General features: G+C 39.5%; 1 protein-coding gene across 7 annotated transcripts in view; it reads left to right on the top strand.

Moving 5' to 3' along the window:
• Window positions 1-10160, top strand: part of SLC12A7 (solute carrier family 12 member 7) — a 69720-nt gene extending 59560 nt beyond the window's left edge. For 3 of the 7 annotated variants that reach the window (XM_040061711.1, XM_058419945.1, XM_058419948.1), the window contains exons 22-26: window positions 2752-2859; window positions 5014-5195; window positions 8600-8733; window positions 9186-9256; window positions 9733-10160. In XM_040061711.1, the coding sequence (XP_039917645.1) occupies window positions 2752-2859; window positions 5014-5195; window positions 8600-8733; window positions 9186-9256; window positions 9733-9789 (552 nt within the window). In that variant the 3' untranslated portion in view covers window positions 9790-10160. Of the gene's footprint in view, window positions 1-2751; window positions 2860-5013; window positions 5196-5892; window positions 8734-9185 lie in introns of those variants that run through there. The other 4 variants (XM_058419951.1, XM_040061728.2, XM_040061738.2 and 1 more) reach the window with 4 other exon arrangements.
• Window positions 10161-26585: the final 16425 nt, after the last annotated feature.

Raw genomic sequence — 26585 nt, 5'->3', positions numbered from 1 at the left:
GTGCCATATCTACATGTTGTTTAAATACCTCCAGGGACTCAGCTTCAGCCACCTCCCTGGACAGCCCATTCAAATGCTTGATAACCCTATCCATGAACAGATTTTTCCAAATGTCCAATCTAAACATCCTCTGCTACTGCTTAAGGCCATTTCCTTTGTCCTGCCATTTATTACTGGGGAAAAGAGATCAACCCCCACCTCACTACAACTGTCTTCTGAGTAGTTGAATAGAGTAAGAAAGTCCTTCCTGAGCCTCCTTTTCTCTGTGCTAGAGAGCCCTACCTCCTTCAGCCACTCCTCATATGACTTACAGATACACCCATATTAAACGATATAATACAAATTTGTTCAAATCACACTGGCTGTGTTTTAGTTTCTGTGTTATTTTGAATGTTTTATGAATCAGCTAATTTTTTTTTGGAACCAAAATTAGGCCAACAAACTATAATCCTATAATATCAAGAAGGAAATGTTGGTTTTGCTGGTCCCCTATCTTTACTGTTTTGCATATTGTAGCAACAAGCCTCATTCAGCTGTATTTTTATGAATATTTGTAACTTATAAGTCCTTTCTGTTTGGCTTGTGCTTCTACCCCCTCATCTATTCTGGAAACTCCTAGTATTATCAAGAATTTTTAGTGATGTGGAAGATAGTGAATGCTCTGGCTTTGCCATCACATAAATGATTTCCATCCCATGGCAAACGAGAACTCTACTGTGTTTAATAGCTTATTTGCGAAACAGCTAGCTTTTTTCTTGTGGCTTTTCCTTTTTGGTGTTAATCATACAAGTCCAAGCAGTTTGGGGGGTTTATGTGTTTTTTCCTTTTTATTTTTCCTCTTCTCTCTATTAATTTTTTCACCTCATAGGATTTTTTTAAGGATCCTAAAGATGCCTGCTATTGTTACAGTTTATTGCTGTAAATCCTCTTTCTTACCTATGTTACGGTAGTTTTCTTTTAATTTGAGCCTGCCTAACATCTTTCCAGTAAAAACCACAAACTTTTCTGTACATCTTATTCAGTCTTATTGTTTCTTTACTGAGCAGTAATATTTTTCCAGTGGAGTTCGAGTGATTTATCTGTTGTAGATTTTGAAGGATTTAACTTTCACATGATTAGTAGGAGCTAGTGATCTGGATTCTATAGGACATAAATTGCAGAGGAGATGAAAGAATTTTTTCTCAGCTCTGAGCTGGTTGGAATCTTGGCTGTGCTTCAGAGCATTGTTTGCTTGGAAGTTTTTATTTCTTTCTGTTCCCTCCATATAACTTTCTTTCTTTATTACTCACTTTTGTCTGAACTTTAGCATCACCATTATAGCATCAATTTCTTTCTTCTTATCAGGCAGGGTAAAATCTGAGACATTCAAAATACCACTGAATTTATTTCAGGGTCTGAACTAAAATCCTTGATAATTCTAAGAATTCCTCTAGTACTTACTGCCTTGTCCAAAAATAAAAGTCATATCCATTTATTGTTTCTGCTTATGATATCTAAATCTACACTGTTTTTTGTATTTTCATAAGAAAATGTGGTTTATTTATGTCTTCACTTCCTCTGGAGCTACAAGATTAGTATATGCACTCAGTGTGCCCAGCCCATTCTAACTTTGATCACCTTTTCTTAAATGAACCGAACCATTCTTTTCAATTTTTTGCTGATGTCCAAAACATTTCTTTTATTAGTATCACTAGTTCAAAATAGCATTGCTTTTCTTTTTAGTATCTGCCTCCAGGCATTCAAATATAACCTGGTATTTCAGCTTTGAGTAGTGAGTGTAATTTGGTTTCCTGTTGCCACCAAGACTAGTACTTTAACCTCACTTCTGTGGATGTATGCCTTCAAATGAGGCTCAGACCTTCCCAAAGAGAAGAATTTGGTTTTGTACAGTGTTCATTTGCTGTTTCAGTCATAGGCATGCTTTTATCCCTGAGCAATCACCCTCATCCTTCCTTCTCTGTCGTTTTTTTAAGGCAGAACTGATTTGATCTTGCCTCTGGGTTTTCTTGTAGAGCTGGGGATTGAGAACTCACCAGATTTTTGTTTACTTTTTTGGAAAACTTTGTCAATTTCCTTCTATTTGAGTGTAAATATAATATGTGCCCGCAAAACATGACAAAGGCAACCTGGGTGTAACTGGCAAACATTTATTTATTTGACTTAGTTATAGTGCTACGAAGGGGAAGGAAATTGTAGAGCCTCATTCACTTTTTTGCTTCCCTTTTTGGTGGTTGGCTCTGGTTAATCCTCACTAAGGACTCCCGGGCAAGGCAGTGATAATAGGGCCTGTGAGAAAGTAATAATCCTTTCCACCGAAAAATTGTGTTGGGTTGTGCTGTTAGGTAAGATTGGCAGAAGTTTGGGTGCATGCAGAAGAGGAGCACAATTATAGTTTGTGAATCATTAGATTTTTAGGTTTTTACAGTTGAAAAGTAGCTTTCTCACATGCTTTAATATTTTTCATGCTTTTGATTGTATTTGAGAGAAAAAATTCAGCTGAATATATACATATATGAAGGGATATGACCCTCAAAAACAAGTGAATATTTGAGCTTCCCATAGAGACTGAAGGACTCAACTGGCTTCATGTTTTCACAAATGTCTTTATGGGGACTTCATAACTAACTACTAAACATTTTAAAAAGAGCCTTACAAGCTGACACCACATCTCATCTATTAAAATGAAGAATAATATGATATCTGCTTTTTTCTGTAGACTTTTTTTTGTCATTGGTAACCTTTTTGTCCCAGATTCAGAGCACCACAGATGAGTCTCGAGGCTTAATTAGAAGAAAAAGCTACTCCAATCCATTGTCCATTGTCCAAGATGCTCAGGCACTGCTGACTAATGAGGAAGAGGTAGTTGGACATGGTGCTGACCATGACTAGACATACTTTCCATTGCAACACTTCAAGTACCACTATTGCAAACTGAACTGCACATGAACAATGTATTCCTTGTTACAGAACAGTTTTAATAATTTTTTCTAAATTAATTATCTTACCCTGTATCTCTTGTCTCTAGATGATGCTTCTGTGACCTGAACTATATTCTTTCTCACATTTATTTTCCGTAAAAGAAACACATTTCTGAGACAGACTGTTTTCTTAAGAGCCAGAAGCAGGATGTTACATTAATAAACATATTTCATGCTTTCATAAACCATTGACTTCTGTGATAGTTCCTCTGTTGAAGTACTGAAGATTCTCAGACACTGTATTGTTATACTAGGTCCTTCAAGGAGTGCAAGCCATTATTAACCCATATATGTCATTACTGCATTCTGTGTGGTGACATTGAAAGGAAATGCACTGTTGTAATCAATGAGTTTAGTGTGCACTTGAAGTGTTGCTCATATGTAAAACGTGTAGCCTAGTTTGTAGAAGTGCTCTATACCTTTATATTCCCTTTCATCATGGAGTGAGAGAGTAATGTGTTGTTTCGTTTATTGTATTTAGTATCAAAATAGCACTAAGAAAAATGTCCTTTTGTGTTTGCATTTTTGTAAACATGTATTATAGGTCCAGAATTTCTCTCAGTTTCACTGTCTAAAAATGGTGCATTTTCTTCTGTTGAGGCATAGTTGTACTGAACTCATCTTACAGTTGTTCCTTCAAAATTTTAGTTCATTGGATACTACTGCGTTGTATTTACAATACTGGCATGTATTTGTTAGCTTTTTTAATTCTCGTGATACAACTGTATTCACAGTAACTTCTGGTTTGTAGTCTTGACTCATCATTTAATCATCTGTGAATGTAGGAAGACCATACTAAGAGATATTTATGTCAGCCTCAGAACTGAATTCCAAAATTTGAGAATCCTGAAGGATAGGGACTAGGAAATAATTTAGGGAATATACCAAAGCTCAAAGGCATTTAAAACCACCTGCAATTACAGTTTGAGCCACTAGAGGAATTGCTTTTCTGAGAACGAAAGTAGTATTCTCATTTGCTTGGATTTTATTAATGTGTTTTATCGACCTACATTAAATTCTTAATTACCAGGTATATGAAGGGACCATGACCATGTCTAACACATGAATAACTGAGGTTCCCAAATGGAACAGGAGCTTTAACTCATGATTTAACAAGTCTCTGAATAGCTTTCAGAACTGCTAAATATCTTAAACAAAAAGCAAACAATCACAGGAAAAAAATAAATACTACCTCCGAAACAGAAAACTTCAAAATACAAAAAGAATTCTGCCCCAAATATCAATTCACTTATAATTTTCAGAGTCTAAGGTACTGTATTTGGGTTGAATTTGATGGAAATAGAGAAGCCTATGGACAAAGTATTATGAGTGAAAGTAAGTAAGTAATGTCTTAAATATTTAATCTCTTTTTTCTTTCAAAGAAGCAAGGGGAATAGAAAATAGAAAACCCAATATTCTTCCCACATGCATATGAACTTTTATGTTCTTGAAGTTGATTTGAGTTACTACTGTTAAAAGGGAAGAGGAGGCCTCTTCATGGCTATATTGGTTGAATTTGTTATGTAATATACTCTTGCAGGCATAAATAATCTACTATAATAATCTAAATCTATAGCTAGCCTTCAATTCAGCCAGTCCCATACTGACATCATGAGAGTCATGTTGTAGTTCAGCTAAAGGCATGTGAAATGGACAATGTTTACAACAGTATCTGAGAAAATAATGTAACTTGTCAACAATGAGATGACTGGCTTTCAAGTTTTTCATTGTCAAAACACCCTGATGTTAATAAAGTACTCTGGTGGAATTCAACCTCACTTTAGTTCATTACAAAAGTAATGTTCCAGGCAAGATGTAGTCTTGCAAATATAAACAAAAAAGAACATTTTTACAAGCAAATTCACTTCATTTTGAAGTCACAGTAGTCTCATATTTGTTCTCAAAATAAGGTACATTTTTCTTTAGCTTCTTTGGTTCTACCGCTGCGAAACTCCTTTTCAAAATTTTAATAACATGTAATTTACAAATGTTGGTTTTAGCTGAATCTTGGGGTGATTATTTGTTTTGTGGGCAGGCCCAGCTTATCCATGACAAAAACACTGCCTCACGCTCTGCTCTGGCAGTTGAAGCAAGTGTGGCTGCTGCTGCGCTGGAGAAAGTGCAAATGACCTGGACTAAAGAAAAGTTTGTAGCAGAAAAGCATAAAAACAAGGATTCAAATGCGTCTGGCTTTAAAGATATTTTCAACATGAAGCCGTAAGTCTACATGTGGTATTTTGAGCTTTTTATTTCATTATGTGTCTTTTAATTGAGGGGGAGGGGGCAGTTGGTGAGGGTTGGTTGGTTGTTTTATATGGGCTTTGTTTTTTTTAAGAGATTCTGCTTTATTTAAAATTGAATACAAAAATAATCTTTTCAAGCACTTAAATGGCATCCTTGTAAAAATGGCATGGACTTGGATGGAATGACTGTAAAGAGTCATTCAAAAAAATGTCGCGAGTGAAGTTTAAATATGACTGACTTCAAGCTGAAAACTCAACTTCTGGGTTGTACCAGAGAGCATATATGTTAAAAAGCTTAATGATAACTTTTGCTTTCTTCCTGTGGGTGAAAAATTAGTGTATATGTCCCTGTATTTTTATTGTGTTTAATGTTAGAGGGAGTACCAAAGAAGCAGGTAGTCTTTCAAGATGTTTAGCATATGTTTTTAATTTAGGTGCATGTTTTTTGGGTTTGGGGCGTGTTTTGTTGGGAAGAGAGTGGAGGTTGGGGTTAGTTTGGTTGTTGTTATTTTTTGGTTGGTTGGTTGGTTTTTTTGCCTGTTTGGTTTTTTAATGGATATTCAGCCCTCATCCTGTAAATTAAAGAATTATAAAACTTGTGTAAATATATATGTCTTGCTATATTAAGTATATCCTGTTTAAATATTCCTTAATGTCTTTTTCTTAAATAGGTAAGAGCTACTCTCTGCGTCAAACCAATGTAGTAGACACAAAAACAATGACAGAGGGAAATCAGCTTGTTTGTTTCCTCATGTTGTGATTTTAAGTGCTCACATGCATCTTTTCTTAGTTCTGGAAGAATGTACTTAGAAGCATAACTGAAATTATTTTCTGCACATGACAAAACCAAAACTGTGGATGTTACAGGAAAACTTAATATCTAAATGAAATGCATCTTAAATCTAGGACTTGTAGGCAATGCAGTTAGAAAGCATATTTAAAATTAGTACCTCAAAGTCGTAAGTTGTTTCATGGATTTGCTTTCAGCTCTTTAGAAACAGTTTGCCTTCTGCACATTCCAAAAATTATTGTGCTCATGCTCTAAAGTGTTGTCTTAGGCTGCATTACACTCTAAACATTAGGGGCTTTTAAAATTTATATGTTTGAAACATTTCTTATTACTACTTTGGAATTGTGCAAGACACTGATTTCAGATATTATTTTAAGACTACTGTGTATAGTTGGCTAGCAATTACAGTTCAAGTTTGGTGTGCCTGTACAATATATTAACATTGTTGATTTAAAAGTGTACCTGATGACATAATTTTTTTTTCTATGAATTTGCTTCCCTTTCACATAGAGAATGGGGAAATCTGTAAGTTTAAATTTCACTTCACTTAAACAACATAGGCTAAGTTCCTTGGTTCTTGTGATCTTGTACATTGTATGCATGCTTCTAAATCATAATTTGCAGTGCATGTATTCTTTTGTTCCTTGTTTAATATACTGTGATTTAGCATGTCACTGAAAAAATATTCATCATTGTGACTTGCTAATGTTCTCTTAAATATGGTCAATTTTCTATTCTGTAACACAAAACGTGTTGTAGTTTCTGTAAGAATATAAAACTTGACAGTGTTCCTCTGCACCAGCATAATATTTAGTGTTCTAATTAACGACATTAAAAAATTAATATATTTTTGTTCTAGAAGAATAGCCTCCCATTGTGTTATAACTACTTGGACAATAGGGAATATATCAAAAAGGGAACTTTCATGTTTCATCAGAAGTCAGTTCTTGCCTGCCTTCTACCAACTCATGCATGTGTAGAAATAACATAAATTCAGACATACATTGGGCACACAAAAATAGAATACTACGTCTCTTGAGTGGAACTCACCTGATTACTCTGCTTTTTTTCAGAGTTCAGCATTTTCTTAATTATATCTGCGTAACAAATTAAGCTTCTCATGAAAATTTTGGAAGTTTATTTTGTTTACTATATATGATTTCAGTTCTACCAATACTTGAAGGATAAGTGATGTCAGCCTCAGTCACATTTTACACAACATGAGCCTTTATTTCAGTGCTGAGTTTTTGCCCGCTCTATCATAAAGTTACACCCTGCATTTTTTTTTTTAGTTTAACAGTGTTTCAGTTTCAATATTTATACATCTCAGTTATAAAATCTTGCCTCTCTTCATAGTTCTTGTTGGGTTTTCTCAAAATGCAGTTGTGCTTCTAAAAAACAGAACTTCAAGCATTCCTTTGTTCCAATATAGTTTTTTGTACAATTGGTTCTTAGGATAGATGACCACCGTGATAGAAAATCCCCCAGAACAGACTGATAAACTCAGTTTTAGAAATGTCATTCTCTTGTAGGGGGAAGATGGGAGGTGGCAGACATGAAGAATCAATTTAATTGATAGGGCTGGTTTTCACTGACTACTAAATTTCAGGCCAAATGCCTTTTACCTATTTAATTAAAACAAAAAACAAAAAACCCACCCACACACACACAAAAAAACCAACAACAAAAAAAACCCACCCTACTTTTAGGAAGCAGATCTTTTGGATAAAAGGACTAAGGTAGAGGTTGATTATTTTGGTCACACTGTAGCATATGACTCATTTCCAGCCTTGGCTAACTTTACACAGATAGCTGTTTCTCAGGAACTGTAAGGAAACTATTCTTTTATTTTGTTCTGAAAAATCACTAAACCATACAAGAGAGATACTAAAATAAGGACATTTTTAAAATCCTAGTAGTTTTTTCTTCTTGTGCACAAATCTACAACAATTATATTTGTAGATGCAACGAGGAAAATAGGAAGTTTTGATAATGTAAGGGGGTAAGCTCAATTTCGGTTCACTTCTTACTGCCTTACTGTTAGAAAATGAGTAGCTAGCATTTTTTTTTCAAAATTCTATGGTGTTTCTGAATTTTCTTTACCAGCTTACAGAATTTTGTAATGTTTCCAAAGGACCATGAGTAAAATTTTGTACTGTACAACATAAATACTGTGATCTTTCCATTGCATTCCTGTATTTTCATTGTTTGGAAATTCTTGTATAACTCCAGTTACTTTTTTATAGAAGTCATTGTCCTGGATTAAGGCAAATTTGGAATAAATGGGATTCTTAGTGGTTCTTGTCTGACATTTAATATCTATTGCAACTAAGGTTTTGATTCATCTGAGTAAAAGATAATTGACAACTGAAAGATTTGTGCATTCTGACAATTTACTTAGAACTGCTTGAAATTCAGAATTAAATTTTCTTGTCAAAGGCATTGCATTTAATTTATTTTTAATACGTACAAATACTAGTGTCTATGAAAACAGCTTGTTTTACATGCTTATAATTTCAAATAAACCATGTATGATTCAGTTACATAAGTATTATGACAATGCTTAAAAATGTTTCTTTGCATGCTAGGAATCAGTCAAATGTGAGAAGAATGCACACTGCTGTGAAGCTCAACGGAGTAGTGCTTAATAAATCACAGCATGCTCAGCTAGTTCTCCTGAACATGCCTGGACCTCCTAAAAACAGAAAAGGGGATGAAAACTGTATCCTCTATTGATTCCATATTTCTTGAAAGTGATAATTTAATTTTTGTGATTCTGCCATTACCTGTTGAGATAACCATTAGTAAGTATGGTAGGCGTAAGTCTGCCTTTGAGAAAATGACACATAATTAAAAAATAAAAGATTAAAAAGTCTTGATAGTTGGGGGAAGGGGTATTATTGATATAAAGGATTTCTTAACTTTGAACTAATTTTAAAATTTCCTATTCTTATCTTTATTTGTAGGTGAGTAGGGCAAAACGAAGAATTTCCCCCAAGTTAGGCCTCACTTCCACTTGAATAACCAGGTACCAGGACAGTAAAGGGTGACACAGAAAAACTCCTTGATGAAAATTTTAAACTCTATTTTTGCATTGTATGTCAGACCTTTTGAGAGATTACTAGGTATTTTGTTTCTCTTCTGAATAATTTCCTTGACCAAATGGTATTTCAGACATGGAATTTCTGGAAGTTCTGACAGAAGGTCTAGATAGAGTCCTCCTAGTCCGAGGCAGTGGACGTGAGGTGATCACCATTTATTCTTAATCTATTTGCATCTGGTTTTCAAACACAATACACCTCCACCATAAGAAAACAAAGGTTTTTGCCATAATTTGAGCAGCTTCGTTACGTTCTAGTGCATTGAAAATTAGCTGCAAGCTGAATCTTCTGATGATGTGTTCTTTTTTTCCTAGTAAGATGTTATATTTAAATAATATTTTAAGCAGATTTATGTAGAAAATTAATAAATGGTGAATTAAAAAATGGTGGATGACTTAGAATATTTATATGTAGCATATTCTGACACTTCTTAACCTGTGGTAAAATAAAAAAAAATGTAATGCAGTCATACTTTTAAAGACATAGAAATGTAAGCAATTTTGATTATTTTAATCTTTGTTCTATATCTAAATAAAAGGGAAGGGTTTTAGGAAAGATTGTAATTTTTTTTCTTATTTTTTATTTTTTTTTCCTTACCAAAATGCTGCTATGTTGCTTAGTTGTGGTTCAAGAATCTTCCTTCAGAGATGTATACAGTGAGTCAAATTTGTGTGTGATGTGCATTAGGTGTTTCCCAGAAGTTCATTATTTGCCATACCTGATAAAAATAGCCTTTGTGTATTTAAAATACTTAGGTAGCTGAAACCTCCAGGTGATAGTAAACAGACAAGCTGTGTGGGTTCTTTTCTATGAGGTACTGGCAGTTACCGTTATTCTGCACTGTTATACCAATGATGGAACATGAGAACATTCAACTCCTAGGAAGGGTATGGTGCAAAAAATCCACCTGGTTCCAAATATAATTCAACAGTTGATAAACCACAGCAAGGTGGTTAATGAAATGCAGTCTCTTGTTTTCAGATATGTGTATTTTGAAAATGTATGTGTATGCTGCTGCTTGAAATAAAATCTGCTTTTCTGAACCAAATGAGCTTGTGTTTTTCATTTGAAATTGTTAAGTAGTTTAGTTTAGGTGCTCAATAAAAACTTTTTGCCTGTTACAATTCTGTTCCTTTTTAGGCACTCTTTAGTTTTGTAAATGTTGTTTAAGGCCTAAAGTATATCAGAATATTGTTCTGCTCTAAAAATAATGGGTCTATTTAAACATATAAACCAATATTTTGGGTTTTCTTCTTTTTGTTTATTTCTAAAGCAATCAAGATGTCTAATGCTCTGACTGGAACAGCAGTGATATAGTGCCCAAGTCCCTGGCTAGGCTCAAGGCCAGTGTTTTTATCATAACACTCTCAAGTGGAGACAAAGCTATAAACAGCAAAAGCTGAAAGCAGCCATTAGTTAGCCATTAGCAAAAGCCATTATCAGCCACTAGCAAGACAGCCATCCTGTCCCTGTAGTTTGATGGACAGGAACAGAGGGAACATAAAGGTAATCAGGTGGCCCAGTGAACTCCTGATGAGTCAAAAACACTGCTGGGATACATCAAAAGGCACTTGAAAAGGCACGCTGCACACCAGAATGCCCCCGTATACCACTAGGTATGACTGCAGCTGTATTCCTTGGATTAGGAATAGGTTTATGTATAGGCACTCAGAGGTACCTTGGGGGTGCACCAAAGACACTCCAGGAGCTCTTAAGTACAGTGAAAGGCACAAAGAGGCCCTGTGAACAGATCAGAAGGCATCTGAAGGGTCTAGATTTGCATAGTGTATCAATTGAATTAAAGCACATTCTCAGACCAGTGAAGAGAAGAAAAACATCAGCAGATGCCTCCACTGCACTCCAGAGGGCTCTAAGCTTTTCATGGGACATATTAAAAAGCACTCCATGGGCTGTGGTGCAAGGCCATCAGCAGGCCCTGTATAGACAATTGTAGATAGCTCATAGTAAAAGAAATTACAAAAATTTAGTTTAGAGATAGGCTTTCAGAAGCATCTGGGACCTACCAAAGTTCCATGAGTTCCCTTAGATGCAAGGCAACACTGACCGAGGTTTCTGTGGGCATACCAGAAGGCATTTGATAAACTTGAGGAAGTGGTAGAGAGCAAACCTTCAAGCTGGAAAGTATAAAACATCAACTTAGATAGGAAGCTTTTGAAGATCCAACAGCAGATGGGCTTCTGAGACTTTTATACATGTTTGTGTGTGGGAACTGACAGTGGTCAAAGAGGAATTTCTTAGGCATCAGGCAGCTTGTGAGGAAAATATCTTTGGAGAAGGCTTTGGAGGAGCTGGGAGAAGACGTTCCAAACAATTTCTAATCTCGCATTTTTCTAACCAACTTGTTTACTTGCAAAGATGTTTACTGGGAGGCGTTGGTCTGAAACAACCAATAATATTCATTGTACCAGAACACTGGATAAAAGAGCTTGTCTTTCAATAAACTTTTGCTATAGTGCCCTCCAAAGGAACCGGAGTTCTACGTATCGTTATTTGAGCCGTCCGGAATGGTAATGATACTTGTGTGTTACAGGGACCACTCATGCTGTGATGGAGGAGGATATACAAACACTTAGATGTCGGCTTTTTTTTTTTTTTTTTGAGATTTGCTTGTAGGTGCACAATATTAAGAATTATGGGCTATAAGTTATCAAACACTATGATTTAAAGCAGTGGATAGGTGAATTCACATCCAAGACCGGTCAGGGCAAAATGCCATTGAGGCCTTATTTCTGGTGATAATTTGTTATATTTCCTAATGATCTCATAAGAGCGAGCTACAGGACAAGTTTGCACCTATTCTCACCTGCAAATTGTTGTCTCCTGCAGCCTTAAAGTATGTTAGGAAGTGAGGTAAGAATCCATTAACTATGGCAGTAAACATAGATATGGATCCAACAGCTGCTGAACTGAGGCTTTCATGCTTTTTGGTGTCAGGTAGTAAATGCACCATGATGGAGGAGGAAGTATGAGTGTACTTGTCTGTTGGGTACATAATTCTTTTAGATTTTGTTCATAGTTGCACACAATATTAAACCTTACATGTTACAAGCTATGAAACACCATGACTTGAGTGGTGAATATGTAAATTCACCTACAGTGTGGTGGTGCAAAAGTTATTCTATTAGGTTTTAAGTGTTTTATAGAATTAATGTACATTTTTTTATAAGAAGTTTTGAAAAATGGTTTGTTCCCTGTACCCCAGTTCTTCCCAATGGTTCTTACCCTTATGTTTATTATATATTGCTGTCAATCCCCTCTCTCTCCCCTTGGGCACCCTGTCTGTCACTTCGGGACCCTTCCCCAGATTCTGGAAAGTTCCAGGGACAGTGTCAAGTGATAGGCAGGTGCCCGGAAAATCCCCTTTCCCCCACTGCGGAGTGGTTCCCCTGTTGAATATTAATACCCCTAGTTCCACCCTGAGTTAGCCTGGTTGGTTAATCTGTTGTTACCACCTCTTGGTCCTCCCCCATTTAAAAGTTACTGCACAACCATTGTTTGGAGGCTGTCCTGAGCAGCAGTGGTCAGGTGTGGAGCTCCCGTTCGGTCTCCCCCTGAATGAAACCCTTTTAACCATGCTCAGAGAGTTGCCTTTCTATCTGTCACCGTGGTTGTGACTACCATCAAGTCCATTGCAGGGTGTGGGGAGCTAAGATCCCACAGGGAGGAGGGAGCTAGTCGAACTAGCAACTCCGACCTAAAGCGAATGTGTCGCAGTGTGGGACTGAGCTAGCCTGTGGGCCAGCACTTCCACGCGCACAGTGGACACCGCGACACTACAGTAGAAAGGATTATGCCCATCTTTGTTATTTGCTTTTTGTGGTATTTCTTAATGACTTTGTGAGATTAAGCTTAAATCATAGAGTAGGTTTTTCTGTAAGTTTGAGAGATGCAAAGGACAGTGGCATAGGATTTAAGTAGTAGAGCAAGTTCAGAGTTCCTGTGATGCTAGGCCTCTGAACAGGCTGCCAAGGAGCATTTGGATCTTCAAAAATGAGAGCTAGAAACACCTTTAAGTCCGGGTCACTCTTGGAGCTTGTTTCTCAAGGGTGAGGGTTTAGCTGCAGACAGCAGTAGAGCAAGTGCAGAGCTCCAGTGTTGGTCAGCAGGTGGACTAGGCAAGTGATGTAGGTTTATTCCAAAGCAGCTTCATGGGTTGGCACAGTTTTGTTTTCTGGTTATAGAGAAATGTGAAATGTTTTTCCCTGCCCTGACCATGGAGTGGTTTGGCGGGGAGTACAGGGACCTATCAAAAAGCTGGCTGGGATTTTGGCAGCTAAATTGACCAATAGGAAATGTCGATGCAACTTGGGAAGGAACATTTAAAACTCCAATCTTCAGCAGATTGTGCTCTTGCTTTGGAATCAGCCATGAGGTAACATCAGAAGCCGCGGGCTGGCTCAGGTCAGGGCCCTGCTGCCCCTCAGGGCGGCTGGGCCGGGTCAGGCCTCTGAGGCCTGCTGCCTACACAGAGAGGGCCTGGGCCAGCTGAGCCCCTTTCCCCACCACTTGCCGGCAGGGGAGAAGGGCGGCTGCAGTTCAGCAGTGCTGGCCACATGCTCAGACTGCATCAGAAGGGGCCAAGCCATGGCCCAGCTTTATCGCTGCTAGCAGCAGAGAAAGAAAGCCTGCAGGTCCATAACAACTCTGAGCCGAGTCCCCCTAGATGAGAACGAGGGGTGGAAAAAAGGACATCTACCAGTTTCTTCCATCAGCACAGCTTTGTATTTTCTTCAGCCCTGCAGCCCGGCGCTTGCACGTGGCCTTTGCAAGCCTGGGCATGTTATAAACGAGTTCTGTTCAAATGATCTATGTTTTAGTTATTATTGTTTAATTGTTAAAATTCCATTAAGGTTGTCAATGCTTGTTCTGTTTAAATAATTTGCCTTATCCCTGTTTTAATATTGATTAATTCTTGTTTTTTTGTTCTGAGATTCAGGTGGTGTTAGAGTCTTTTGCCTTCTGCAAAGCTCTGAGCCAAACACAAGAAAGAGATGGAGTCTTTATGTTCTGATTTTTCAAGGTTGCGCGCTCTATTGTTTCTTATCTTACAATTTTCTCAGTGCCCAACTAACGTCTGTGCAGCTGCTCAGGCATCTGGTGACTCCTCCCCACTGGGCTGCGGTGTTATCTTTTATACTAATTGTTACGTGTTCTTTATTTATCATTATTTGCCAATACCTATCACTTATACTAAAAAAGTCATCCCTGCTTTGACCCAATCTCTTGAAACTACTTTGTGCCACCATCACTGCAGAAAATGGAGTGAGGGAAGAAGAAAGAAGAAGCAGGAGACAACGCCCCAAATCCTCCATCTTGCTCCCATTCACTTCCATACTAAAAACCCAAACCTACTGTTTTTTTCACCCTGTGATAAGCTAAACCACTATCTTTCACACTCTTGTGGCTTGCAATCCTTCCCGCAGTGCAGGAAGCCTTTCTCATGGACTGGGATCAAAGCCAATGTCCCTGTGGGCTCTGTGCCAGGGTCCCAGACCCCCTGTCCAGGCCTCTGACCCTCCAGGGCAGCCAAAGGAATGCCCTGGACTCCAACATCTCCCCCTCCTGTTTGAATCAAAAACCCCTCTTTGGCAACCCTGTCCATGGCTTGCCATATGCATCGAAGCAAACACGGCATGATCATGAGAAGAATTACAAGCCCTACTAAAATGTATACAAATGTTTTTAACAATCCCTTCCACTATGGTGAGAGGTCAAACAAATTGAACGCACCATCCATCCATGACCCAGTTACCTCTCCAAGCTTGTTTACACTCTCCTGCAATTGCTTGATGTTCTCATGAATGAATTTGGAATGATCTGTCAAATTCATGCAGCACATTCCCTCAAATTTCTCACACCCATGCCTGTGTGTCAGCAATAGATAATCTATTGCTGCTCTGTTTTGGAGACTCGCTCGTCTTACACTGTCAACGTCCAATAACATGTCACTCAGTGCAAGAGAGGTGGCTCGGGCATGTTTGCTCAGCCAACAACCCACCCGATCCAATTGTGTCAAGGCTACTCCTGATGCTGCTTGTGGTGAAAAAAGTGCAACCGCAATTCTTTGAGTCTTGCCCCACATGTGAACATTGTCATCACAATTTGGATCATACATTTTGATAGATCTTTTTCTTCTATATTTTTGTTCTCTCAGCAATGTCAGGTTGGGTGTTAGCAATGAAAGCATTCCAATGCTGCATGGACCACCTTTGACATTTGCGGAGATTGCGGGCTAAATTCTGTTCCCACAGATGAAGAAGATTCCTCTTGGCGATTGCGCTGGAACATGGTTGGATGGCTTGTCCAGCATCTTAGTGTAATTACACCAAGATGATGAATTTCTGTAAAAATTGATGTTTGGAGTGACATCTATTGGTTTGTTTTGTGCCACTCCAGAAAGGCCGAATTTCACACGAAATTGCATTTGGACTGATCCAAGGATTTCCAATTCCTGAGGTTAAAAAGGAGCCACAGGAAGGAATTTCATCCAAACATCCCATCTGTCTACTGGATTTACAGTGGACTTTGAAATTGCTGGAGAGATGTTCTCTGGAATCGGCCATTTGCTCACTGGCAACCCCACCAAACATGTTGAAAAGTGTTTCCCTGGCCTTGAGTGTGTCAAGCAGATGGTATCCAAACCTGATGCATTGGCTAGAGTTTCCCAAACATTCTCTTTTGGTTGGGCTACGGGCAAAACTGCCGCATTGCTCAAGGCAACCAAGGAGAGAATGAGGCACAAGTATAGTTCTTTCATGTTCCATGGCTTTTTTCTCATGGGAATCCCTAAAAATGCAACACCACCCAAGTTCCAAAGATAACCCAAACCCCAAAGAAAACTCAGTTCCCAGAGTCTCTTTTGCACGTAGAATGAAGGGATGTCTGCTGTCTTGACACCGGCTCATTGTCTGCGTGCCCACTTCTCTTCCTCCGGTCTTGGGGTCTGCGTCTGCTTGCATCTGGACTCAGTACAGTTTCACATCCTTATGCCACTCACTTCAGTCCGACTGCTGTGAAGACACAAGCATATCCCTTGCCCCAAGTTATTAATTCGAATGGCCCTTTAATCTGTCCTGGCTTTGGGTTTCTGACCAAAACCAAAGGATTTTCCTTTAGCTTCGCTCTTGCACTGTTTGAAAAGTGTCTGACGAATGGTGGAGTTGGCTCTGCAAAAGAGCCATTTAGAAAATTCAACACATATAAGGCTTTATTCAAGCGCATGTACGGTGTTGCGTTGTGTCTGCTTCTCCTCTTTTTTTGTCTGTCTAGGAGGGATTTCAGTGTTTGATACGTCCTTTCAATGATTGCTTGACCTGTTGGAGAGTCTGGGATACCAAAGGTATGATGGACACCCCACCTCTTCAGGAATTTGTCAAGCACTTTCCCTATATATGTTGGTCCACTTTCTGTTTTGATTTCTTGCGGCACACCCAGTGATGCAAATGCCTGCAAGAAATGTCGACAGGCATGTTGTGCTGTCTCACCTGTGTGCAATGATGCAAAGACTGCACCTGAGAATGTGTCAACTGAAACGTGAACATTTTTGAGTTTCCCAAAGGATGGATGTTTTGTGACGTCAGTTTGCCATAACTGCAAACTGTGCAATCCTCTTGGGCTGACTGCTCCCATGGAAGCAGGAGGCTGTACAAGCTGACAATCTGGGCAAGCACTAATGATTTCTTTTGCCTGACTTTTGGAAATGTGAAAAGTTTTCATTAGTGCTTGAGCATTCTGATGGAAGAATGCGTGACTCAATTTTGCCTGTTCAAAAATGTTCGGCAAAGTCCTTGAAATTGGCATGGTCAATTTGTCTGCATGTGCATTACCTTCTACTAAAAATCCTAGAAGAGATGCATGTACCCTGATGTGAGAAACAAAGTACTTACCTTTTCTGTGTTACAACAATGTTCTCATGCACAGCAAGTATGAATACGACACCTTGGACAAACATCCAGTGAGCTTGCGATCTTTGCAAGTTCTGGACAGTCCTTCTTAAAGTGCCCTTGTTTGCCACACTTGTAGCATTGTCTTTGTTGAAAATTCGCGAATGCATCTTTGACAGCCTTTTCCATTTGATCTCCCAAAACAGTTGCAACATGCTGTGGTGTTCCCACCTTGCTGCATGCCTCTATCATTTCTGCTATAGAGGGCTGGCCAGGCATCACACTGATGACACGTTTGCATTCTGGATTGGCATTCACAAATGCAAGACACCGAATCAAATGTGGTTTCACCCACTCATCACTGACTTGCCTGTCCACTGGTTGTGTGAGACGATCGATGAATGAGGTGAAAGATTCTGAAGGACCTTGCTTTATGTCTGTATAACTACTTTTTGTAACTGCTGTCGGTGGAATTTGCACCATTGCCTTTCTGGCTGCATTCTTGATGTCTGTCAATACTTCCCAAGGAAGAAGTCTGGCTTGACAAGCTGGATTGTCAAACGGTGGATTACCAGCCAATTGTGCAACAGTGAAGCCTGCATTTGCTCCTCCCTGATATTTGTCCCTGAGCTCGTTAAGAGCTCTTCTCCATTTTGCTTCCCAGATGATGAACTGCAAGTCGGTGAGGATCATTGAAGCAAAGGATTTGAGGTGAAATGGTGTTAAATCATATATATTAAATGTCCCTTTTAAAAGTTGTTTGAAGTACGGAGACCCCAATCCATTATCACGAATGGCTTTCATCAGATCTTTGACGACTGCATGATCCAATCGCTCCCATCTTGGGTTTGCATCCTGTGCATCATAAGTCACTGGCATTGCCACACTTCTTGAACTCATCTGAAGTGTCTCCCCTTTCAATGCTTTCTTTCTTATTTCAGTCCAATCTGTTGCATGAAATACCTGTGCACCAGGAATCTGTGTCTTGTCCGACACCGGAATTGATTGCTGTGTTTGCAGCTTCACTGCTGCTTCATCCTTTCCAGGATCTACCTGTTTTTGAGGCTTTACCTCATCTTGTTTCATTTCCTTTTCCTTTTCTTGAGGAACAGGAACTAGGGATTGCTGGGCATCACACAATTTCTCTGCAACACCTTTCCTCGGAAGAAAAAGTCGAGAGAAAGAAGACATTGGGTCGTGTTGGAATTCTGAAGCTGCTTCACTGAATTGCTGGAAAAACTGCTTCATAAAGTCCTTAGATAAAAATGATGATGCTTGACGTGAAAAATCAAATGCTTTTGCTGTCTGGATAGGAATGCCCTCCGAAGCAGTGATGTGGATGATGTCGTCATCAGTGATTGACGTCTTGTTCTTCTTGTGCAGCTTCATCGTCCCTTACCATCGACAAAGGCTCTCTCAGCTTTTGTTTGAATTGCTGTTCTGAAGAAGTTGATTTTTTATATGAAACTGGAAAAAAGCGGTGCAACGTGGTTGTCTCGCTGCTGGAAGGTGCTCCACTTGGTGTGCCTGACACTCGTTGTGACTGTTGTGGTTTCACAGTCCCACCCCTGGGTGACGATGCCATGTTGACAGCTGGCATCTGCTAGCTCATGGTACTATATGGATCTGATATTTCTCCCACTGCCCCTGACGGAGTATGTCAAGCTTTCAAAAAGCCTTCAATTTCTGGGTGCATTTGTAAAACCTGATATGATTTTGGACGTGCACCCATCTGCAGAAATGCAGCAGCTGTGTTTGAATCGCCGTGCATAGGTTGTACCGCAACCAGTGAGTCGCTGGTGGGCAGAGTCGAGCTCCATGACATTTGCCACATGGGGGTGGCACCCTGGAGAAACTCTCCACCTTGGCCACACCCCATCCCTGCCTGTTCTGCCTCCGCCTGTCCCGCCCCTGCTTGTCCCAGCCTGGCGGCACCTGGTGAAGTGTCACCCTCCCCGCTCATGCCCAGAGGCCGCCTTTTCTCCCTAGTCATCAGAATTTGCCCCACCCAGAGCAGGACCACGCTTTGGGCCTCGTCCCGCCCCTTCCGTGCCTGCACCTGGACCCGCCGCTGGTGTTTCTGGGGTTTGTAGTACCCTGCTTGGCGTTTCTTGTTCCCACCTCCCCCCTGCGCCCCGCGAGGTGGATGTATCTTGAACTGTGCTGCTTCCCGTAACTTGTGTCATCGGCGTGCGCCGAGCTGCCGGTACGGGTCCCGCCTCCCCCAGTGCCTCGGTCCCGCGGCCCGCAAACCTGCGCCGCTCATCTGCGAACTGTTCTCCCTCACGATCTGGCCCCTCCTGACCCGATGCGCTTCCCGACCGCCCTCGGCTGCGTTCCGCGCCCCAGCGAGATAGGTTAGGATCACCCCCGTGCGCATGCGCTGCAGTCCTGCCCTCCACTACCGGCTCGATCAGGACCTGTTTTTCTCCCGGCACCCCCCCGGCTCCCCGCTGCCCCCGTGCACACTGTTCCTGTGTGGAAAGGGAAAAGAGTGGTGGGGTGCTGCTGCGCGGTGACTGTTGGGGGGGTGAAGGGACTCCGAGGTGGACTCTGTGTTGGACCTGTCTCCCCCCACTCTTGGGATAAGTGTGATGTGCCCTCAGGAGCTGCTTCGAAATAAAGCATGTCTAGCTCTTCCTGATCACTAGGATGGATTAGAATTTTCGTCTTTCCTGGGACGGGCATTTGGTCAGCTTTTGGGGCTTTTGATGAACTTTTTTGTGGTGAACTCTGGGAGAGCTGAGGGCTCCCCCCTCGTCCATCTCCCGGAGGAGGTCCTAAACCTGGGGAAAGTAGCTGTCTGTCCCCTCCCTTTGACTGGCTGATAGATAAAGTGCTACTTTCCTCCCCCCTGCCACTTGGTAGCTGCCCAACTCTGGGACTTCCATCGGTATTCTCTGATATAGCTTCTAACATAATTCTACCTGCGGACAACAGCTTAGCAGCTATCTTGTTCTTCTTTGTGGCTCTATCATACAACTCCCTATTTGCTTCCTGCCAAAACCCTGGCTCAAATAGGACACAGGTCTCACAATGAGGGTAATTACAACAGACCCAAAGCATCAATGCTTGAAGCCCTTTTTCCTTGAGAGCCACACCGTGTGTTGAGACCACACCCCTTAGGGCTGCTAAAATAGAGATTTGTTCCTGGGAAGTGCCACCCCCCCCATGATCTAGATCCAGCTGTTCTTACCAAAGCAGAAAGGCTTGGGTGCAGCTGTTGTTGAATTCGCCTCAGAGGTGTCCTGATTGCTGATCAGCAGGTTTCAGGGTGACAGATTCCAGGGCCCTTGGAGATCTGTTGGTCTGGGATGAATTTGAGATTAGCTGCTCTGGCTAGAAATGTTCTTCTTATCTTCTCTGGAGCTGACCATCTGGCTTTTTATCTTCTGAGAGCTTGCGATGTTCACTGCAGAAGGTTCACTGTGACCCTTTCGGTGCCCCTTTCCAGGTGCCCACCCAGGGACGCCAGTTCTTGGTCTTTTGTTCCAAGATTCAGGTGGTGTTAGAGTCTTTTTGCCTTCTGCAAAGCTCTGAGCCAAACACAAGAAAGAGACGGAGTCTTTAGGTTCTGATTTTTCAAGGTTGCGTGCTTTGTTTATTGTTTCTTATCTTACAGTTTTCTCAGTGCCCAACTAAGGTCTGTGCAGCTGCTCGGGCATCTGGTGACTCCTCCCCACTGGGCTGCGGCGTTATCTTTTATACTAATTGTTACGTGTTCTTTATTTATCATTATTTGCCAATACCTATCACTTATACTAAAAAAGTCATCCCTGCTTTGACCCAATCTCTTGAAACTACTTTGTGCCACCATCACTGCAGAAAATGGAGTGAGGGAAGAAGAAAGAAGAAGCAGGAGACAACGCCCCAAATCCTCCATCTTGCTCCCATTCACTTCCATACTAAAAACCCAAACCTACTGTTTTTTTCACCCTGTGATAAGCTAAACCACTATCTTTCACACTCTTGTGGCTTGCAATCCTTCCCGCAGTGCAGGAAGCCTTTCTCATGGACTGGGATCAAAGCCTATGTCCCTGTGGGCTCTGTGCCAGGGTCCCAGACCCCCTGTCCAGGCCTCTGACCCTCCAGGGCAGCCAAAGGGATGCCCTGGACTCCAACAATTAATCATCTTATTTACTTCTGTTTGTTAATTAAGACATTGTTACCTGTATATCTCTGCTCCCATTCATCGGATAGTGTCTGAATATGCAAATAAAAAGGACACTGGAATTCTGGGAACTACTCAAGAACAAAGGACTCTTAAAGCAGAGAACCAAAGTGGAATCCAGGACTGAAATAGTACCTCTGAACTGGCACAAAAGTAGAACTGTCTGCCGAGGCAGCTTTATTTGGTCGCTTTGACCTGAGGGGGAGTTCCCCATCACTGGACGACTCCTGGCTAATGAACCGAAAATGACTCCTCCAGCAGGGGAAAGCCCGCGAGGAAGGGGAGTCCCAGCTTCTCTGTGAAGTGAAGCTGTTTATACCTCCTCCTCCGTGTTGCCAAGGGAGTAGCAGGAAGCTTGCGCAGCTTCTCAAGCTCTCCCCCAGAGCTAGGCTTTCTAATAAAGGCATAAAAAGGAGCAAGTCTCCTGGCCCTTGACTCTTTTTTTCTCCATAACAGGCAGATTTAACCCTTTTCTAGCAACATGGAACTTTTAAAGCACAACTCTTCCTTGAGAGAAGAAAGAAAACAGAGGGTACGTAGAACAGACACCGAATTAAGTCAAATAGATTAGAAGTGAAAGAACTAATAATATTGGAATGGGATTGAAGAAGTGGACATTTTTAACTGGACTTCTCTAAGGTAAACTATGGAGAAATAGACTGTTCTTTGCAGCATCTTAGTGTTGTTGGGTAGAATGCTATTCTAATCAGAATTGAGAACTGAAGTAATTGAGATTTATTTGGGAACTTTAAAGCCCCCGCTCTTGAGTTAAAAGGAGGTCTCAGCCTTTGAGACAAAGATGATTTTAGACTAGAAGAAGTATTCGTAAACAGTACCCCAGATACACCAAGAAGCTTTGCTGATAGAACATCACAGTCTGCAAAAGTTCCGGGCGGCAGCAGATGTGTGACATTGGGAGCACTGGACTATTTTGTCTTGGGGCAAACATCTTCATAGACAACCTTAGTGGGACTCTTCTCTTAAGTAATATGTGATGATGCCTAAATAGTGAAACTGACTGAAAAATCTCAAGTTGTGTCTTTCTATGTTGTTCAACAAGAAAGTTAATAGTTTGTAAGAGGAGAGAAGTGTGTTTTAAAGTGTCATTCTGTTCTAGTTTAAGTTTTCTTTTTCTCAACTTTCTTTTTTTTCTTTCATTCTTTTAGTGTGTGTTAATAAAACTATTTTTGTTTATTTTTAAGCTTAAGTCTGCTTTGTTTTTTTTTTCTCCTAATCTCTCCCTCCCACAAAAAGAATAAATACTAAAACTCCTACATTAATTGGTGTTTATGCCCAGTTTTATTAAATTAAAACCATTTTCACTCCTCACCTCAGAACTCAGTGACATTGAGTAAAATGAGACAATTATTTGTCTGAATACCAGGACTTTTTCAGTTCTAAAAACTTTTCAGGATACAAATCAAAAAGGATGCAAATTGTAAACAGGAATTTATTTTTTGGTGGGGGTTTTGTTCTTTTTTTTCCTATATTCTTTTCACAACCAATGCTCACAAGTATTAACACAATGCACACATGTAGATAGGAGTAGGCTGATGTGTTCTTCAGTTTAGCTGGAAAAAATCCCTTGCAATGTGGCAAAGAAAATCCACCAAGAGTAGCAGCAGGAATATAGGCCAAGCAATCCCTGTTTCCTGAAGGGTGAGAATGTGGGGGAATGCGTATCAGTACTGACCACACACAAATGTAAAAGAAGTGTGTAGTACTGCAGAATATTTTCAGAAGTATGACATGAGTCAATGACAAGTACATATTTTGCTTTTCAAAAACTTTCCCAGCTGTGCTTCTTGGCCAGGGATGCATGAGAAGTGCTTGTACTGCATGCAGGGGGAGCTGAGAAGGGACAGCTCCAAATCGTACAGCAAGTCTGGACCCCCTTTAAAGCACCAGGCTCTTTGCATAAGCAAGATCCCCTGAGGAAATGGAGTGAAGGGTAAAGCAGGACACAAGTTGATAGTGCAAGAGCAGGCAGACATGCACTTGCCTAGCCACAGTGTTATTGGTGCTGTTGAAAGCCTGCAAGTGCAAGGTGTGGTCTGACCTGGCACTTTCTGTATGGGAGCAAGTGCTGGACTCTGGAGAGGGTGAGAGGATGTGCTGATACGTTTAGTTGGTAAGATGAACCCCAGGGTTGGTGGTTCTATTGTAAGGCTGCTAGGGGAAGATGCAAGCCAGCTTTCTGTCCTGACTCCTTTGTGTGAGAATAGTCACTGGACATTTTCAGTTTTGGAGTTGTGCTTGAGGTAAGTTTGAGTGTGTGACAGTACTTTTAGCTGGCAAGGCAAGGACATAGCTCTCTCTGGTGGTGCTGTTGAATAGGGACAGAGGGGAGGTAAAAACCAGCAACAGCTTTTTGTCCTGCCACCTTTTGTGTGCAACCCATTGGTCATTTTCAGTTTTGCAGCTGGGCACTGTGAATACTGAGAGATAGTAACAGTGCCCTTACTTTGCAAGGGAAGTGTATAGCAGTCGTGTTGGTTATGCTATGAGAAGCCCTACTGGAAGAACATCAAGGCCAGCAACACCAACAGCTCCCTGTCTTGGCACATTTTGTGTGGGAGGAGTTACTGGGCATTTCAGTTTTGGAGCTGGACTCCCCCAAGGATGCAAGAATATAATGGTACCTTTCGTTGACAAGGTTAAGTATATAGGTGCCAGTTGTTGATGGTGATATTGAAAGGCTGCCATGCGAAAGTGAATGTTCTTCAGAAAGCTCTTTTACGGTTTTTTACAAAGGGTATTTAAAAATTTGCTGGTCTCGACTAACTTATGTGTGTTAAGTTCACACTTGTGATACTACCACAGTTTATACTGAATGACACCCTTTCCTTCTTTTTAGTAGTTTTGTACTAAGTTTTTTTTTAAAAGTGACTATTTGTTTAGGATTAAAATATGTTCTTAATTTAAAGTAAGGACAGATTTTTAAAAAGAAAACTGGGTATTGTATAAACTTAAATTATTTTTTAAGTGCATAAGTTTGTTAGTTGTTATGTAGTTGTTGGTGAGGCTCTTTTTACAGGTTATTTTTAGAGGGTGAAATTACAAATCTTTAGAGACTGATGTTAGGGTTGGATGGTAATTAGGTAATTTGGAGGGGTGTTATTTTATTGGAGGTGATTGATGTTTGTCTAGCTGAATAGGCAATTATTTTGGATTTGTTAGTAATAAAACAGAAGCATATTTTTTCTTCATGTTAGTAAGTTAGGTTTTATTAGTGTATACTTAATTAAAGATTTTTATGTAGAAATTTTAGAAATTGCTTTTGTACATGTAAATTTTTAAAGTCTTTTTTTTCTAGGGGTTAAATTTGATTTTTTGTTATGAATATGAAAACAAAAAAGTAAAACAATATGTGGCAAAATAATAAATTTACACTAAGGAATAAATTAGATAATACATGTAATTAGTAATACATGAGAGATAGAATGGTGATTTAAAACAATGTATCATCAATTTTTAAAATACTGTACCTTTATCTAGGGTTTTTAATAGCTGGTAAGCCTCATTCTAAAGTGAGGACTTAGAAAATTATTCTTGGGTATGATTCTTAAATTTATTTTAAAAAGTAGTCTAGTTATTATAGGTTCAGACTTGGTAAGTTAAAATTATTTGAGTAGAGTTTTGGTGCAGAAAATACTTGGGTTTGGTGTATTTTCTGACTAGGTAAGACTAGGATTTGGCTAGGGTCTGGGCTTTAACTTGGAAGAGTCTCCCTAATATATTTTAAAAACTTCTCACTACTAGTTGTTAGGAGAGTTTTTTAAAATGAAACATGTTTTGTAGATAGTTATATAAAGATATATTTAAGTCTGAAAAGCAGCTGGCTTTGTTATTTATCTTTAGTTAAACAGTTAATGATACTATAGACAAATAATAAATTAGTAAAGTAATGCTTGTAAAGTCTGTGAATTCACATTATAATATTAACAACATATTTAGCAGTAACTATCTTAAGAAACTGAGGTAATATTTTCTTAGATATTTATACATGTATGACATTAACGTAAAAAAAGTAAGAAAGAATTAAATAGTTTAGAACTAATAAGAGTTATAATATGGAATTGTTATTCATTTCTTTAGTGTTACTTATAGAAATAAAACAGTAGAGATCATTTTTATTTTTATAATAAAATAATTGTATCTTGTAATTTAAATGAGAAAAATTTAATGGAAATTCATTTAGGCTTTATACTACTCATTTGTCAAGGTAAAACAGCATATAAATAAACAACTATACTGAAATAGCAGCAATATGGATTTACTGGAGGGATCAAAGTACTTTAGCTTTTTTGGATTGTTTGTAAATAGATTTGAGTTTGACTTAATAAAAGTAATGCTATTTAACTATTGAAGGTTAAATTAATAAAAAAAATTGTTATATACTAGTGTTACGAGTTTTATATAAGAAATTTGGTTAGGTTAGTGGATGTATAAGATTAATACTTGCATATATACAATTGCAAAGTTAGGGGTTTAGGTTATCTTAAAGAGTAAGTTACTGTTTACTGTATTTGTGGTTTATTAATATACCTAAAATGTTTTAATATTAGGTCTAATTTTAATTTTAATGTGGCAAGGAAAAATAATTACACTTGAATCACTAAATAGTACTGAAGGATTCACAACAAAATTGCTTTGTTAAAACTGGAGTAAAAGACAAGGAACTGGTAAAGCTGATAGTGAAGTTTCATGTACTAATTATAGCTAAGTTTTAAATAACTACTGTCAATAATGTTCAAAGTTTGCTTTTAATGGGAGTAAAGGAATGTTAAATTTAGGACTTCGCTAATTACTCTCAGTAAATTGTGTACTCTTGTTATGTTATCAATATGTAAGAAGATACCATATTTACACAAACAGCTTTAAATTTTTCTAGTAACAATTGTGTTAAAAATTATATATCGCAGGTTAGTGAAATTAGAAGGCAAATTTTAATAGAGTTTCTGTTAGTACGTAGTGTTAGTTGATATTTTGATGTGCTACAGTTTCAGCACGCTGTGCAGGCTACGATCATGCTGGCTGAGGCTAAGTGGGGGCGTTGCACCTCCCACAGCGGTACTAGTAGCAGCTGCAGTTACAGCTACAGCCACAGCCACGGCTTCTGGTAGGCATCATGTGGTTCTTTTTTAGGGTTGACAGGTCTAGGGTTAAAGGGACATCTTTGTCTTTGTAAAAGATAGTCTCATTTTAAGTGGCGAGCATTTTAGTGGCTAAGGGTGGTGCAGCTGGGAGTGGTAGCAGTGGGGCTGAGAGGACTACTGAAGATGTGGTTGAATTAGACAGCTTACTAAAAATTTCAATAAGTGCACGACACACCGGCACCAACTTAGCAGCTGTTAAATCATGACAAATTGTTGCATAATAGAGTTTAAGACTCATC

This window comes from Hirundo rustica, chromosome 1, assembly GCF_015227805.2.
Source record: "Hirundo rustica isolate bHirRus1 chromosome 1, bHirRus1.pri.v3, whole genome shotgun sequence".
Taxonomy (NCBI): domain Eukaryota; kingdom Metazoa; phylum Chordata; class Aves; order Passeriformes; family Hirundinidae; genus Hirundo; species Hirundo rustica.
The sequence above is the reverse complement of the archived record's forward strand: the minus strand, read 5'-3'. Positions and strand labels throughout refer to the sequence as shown.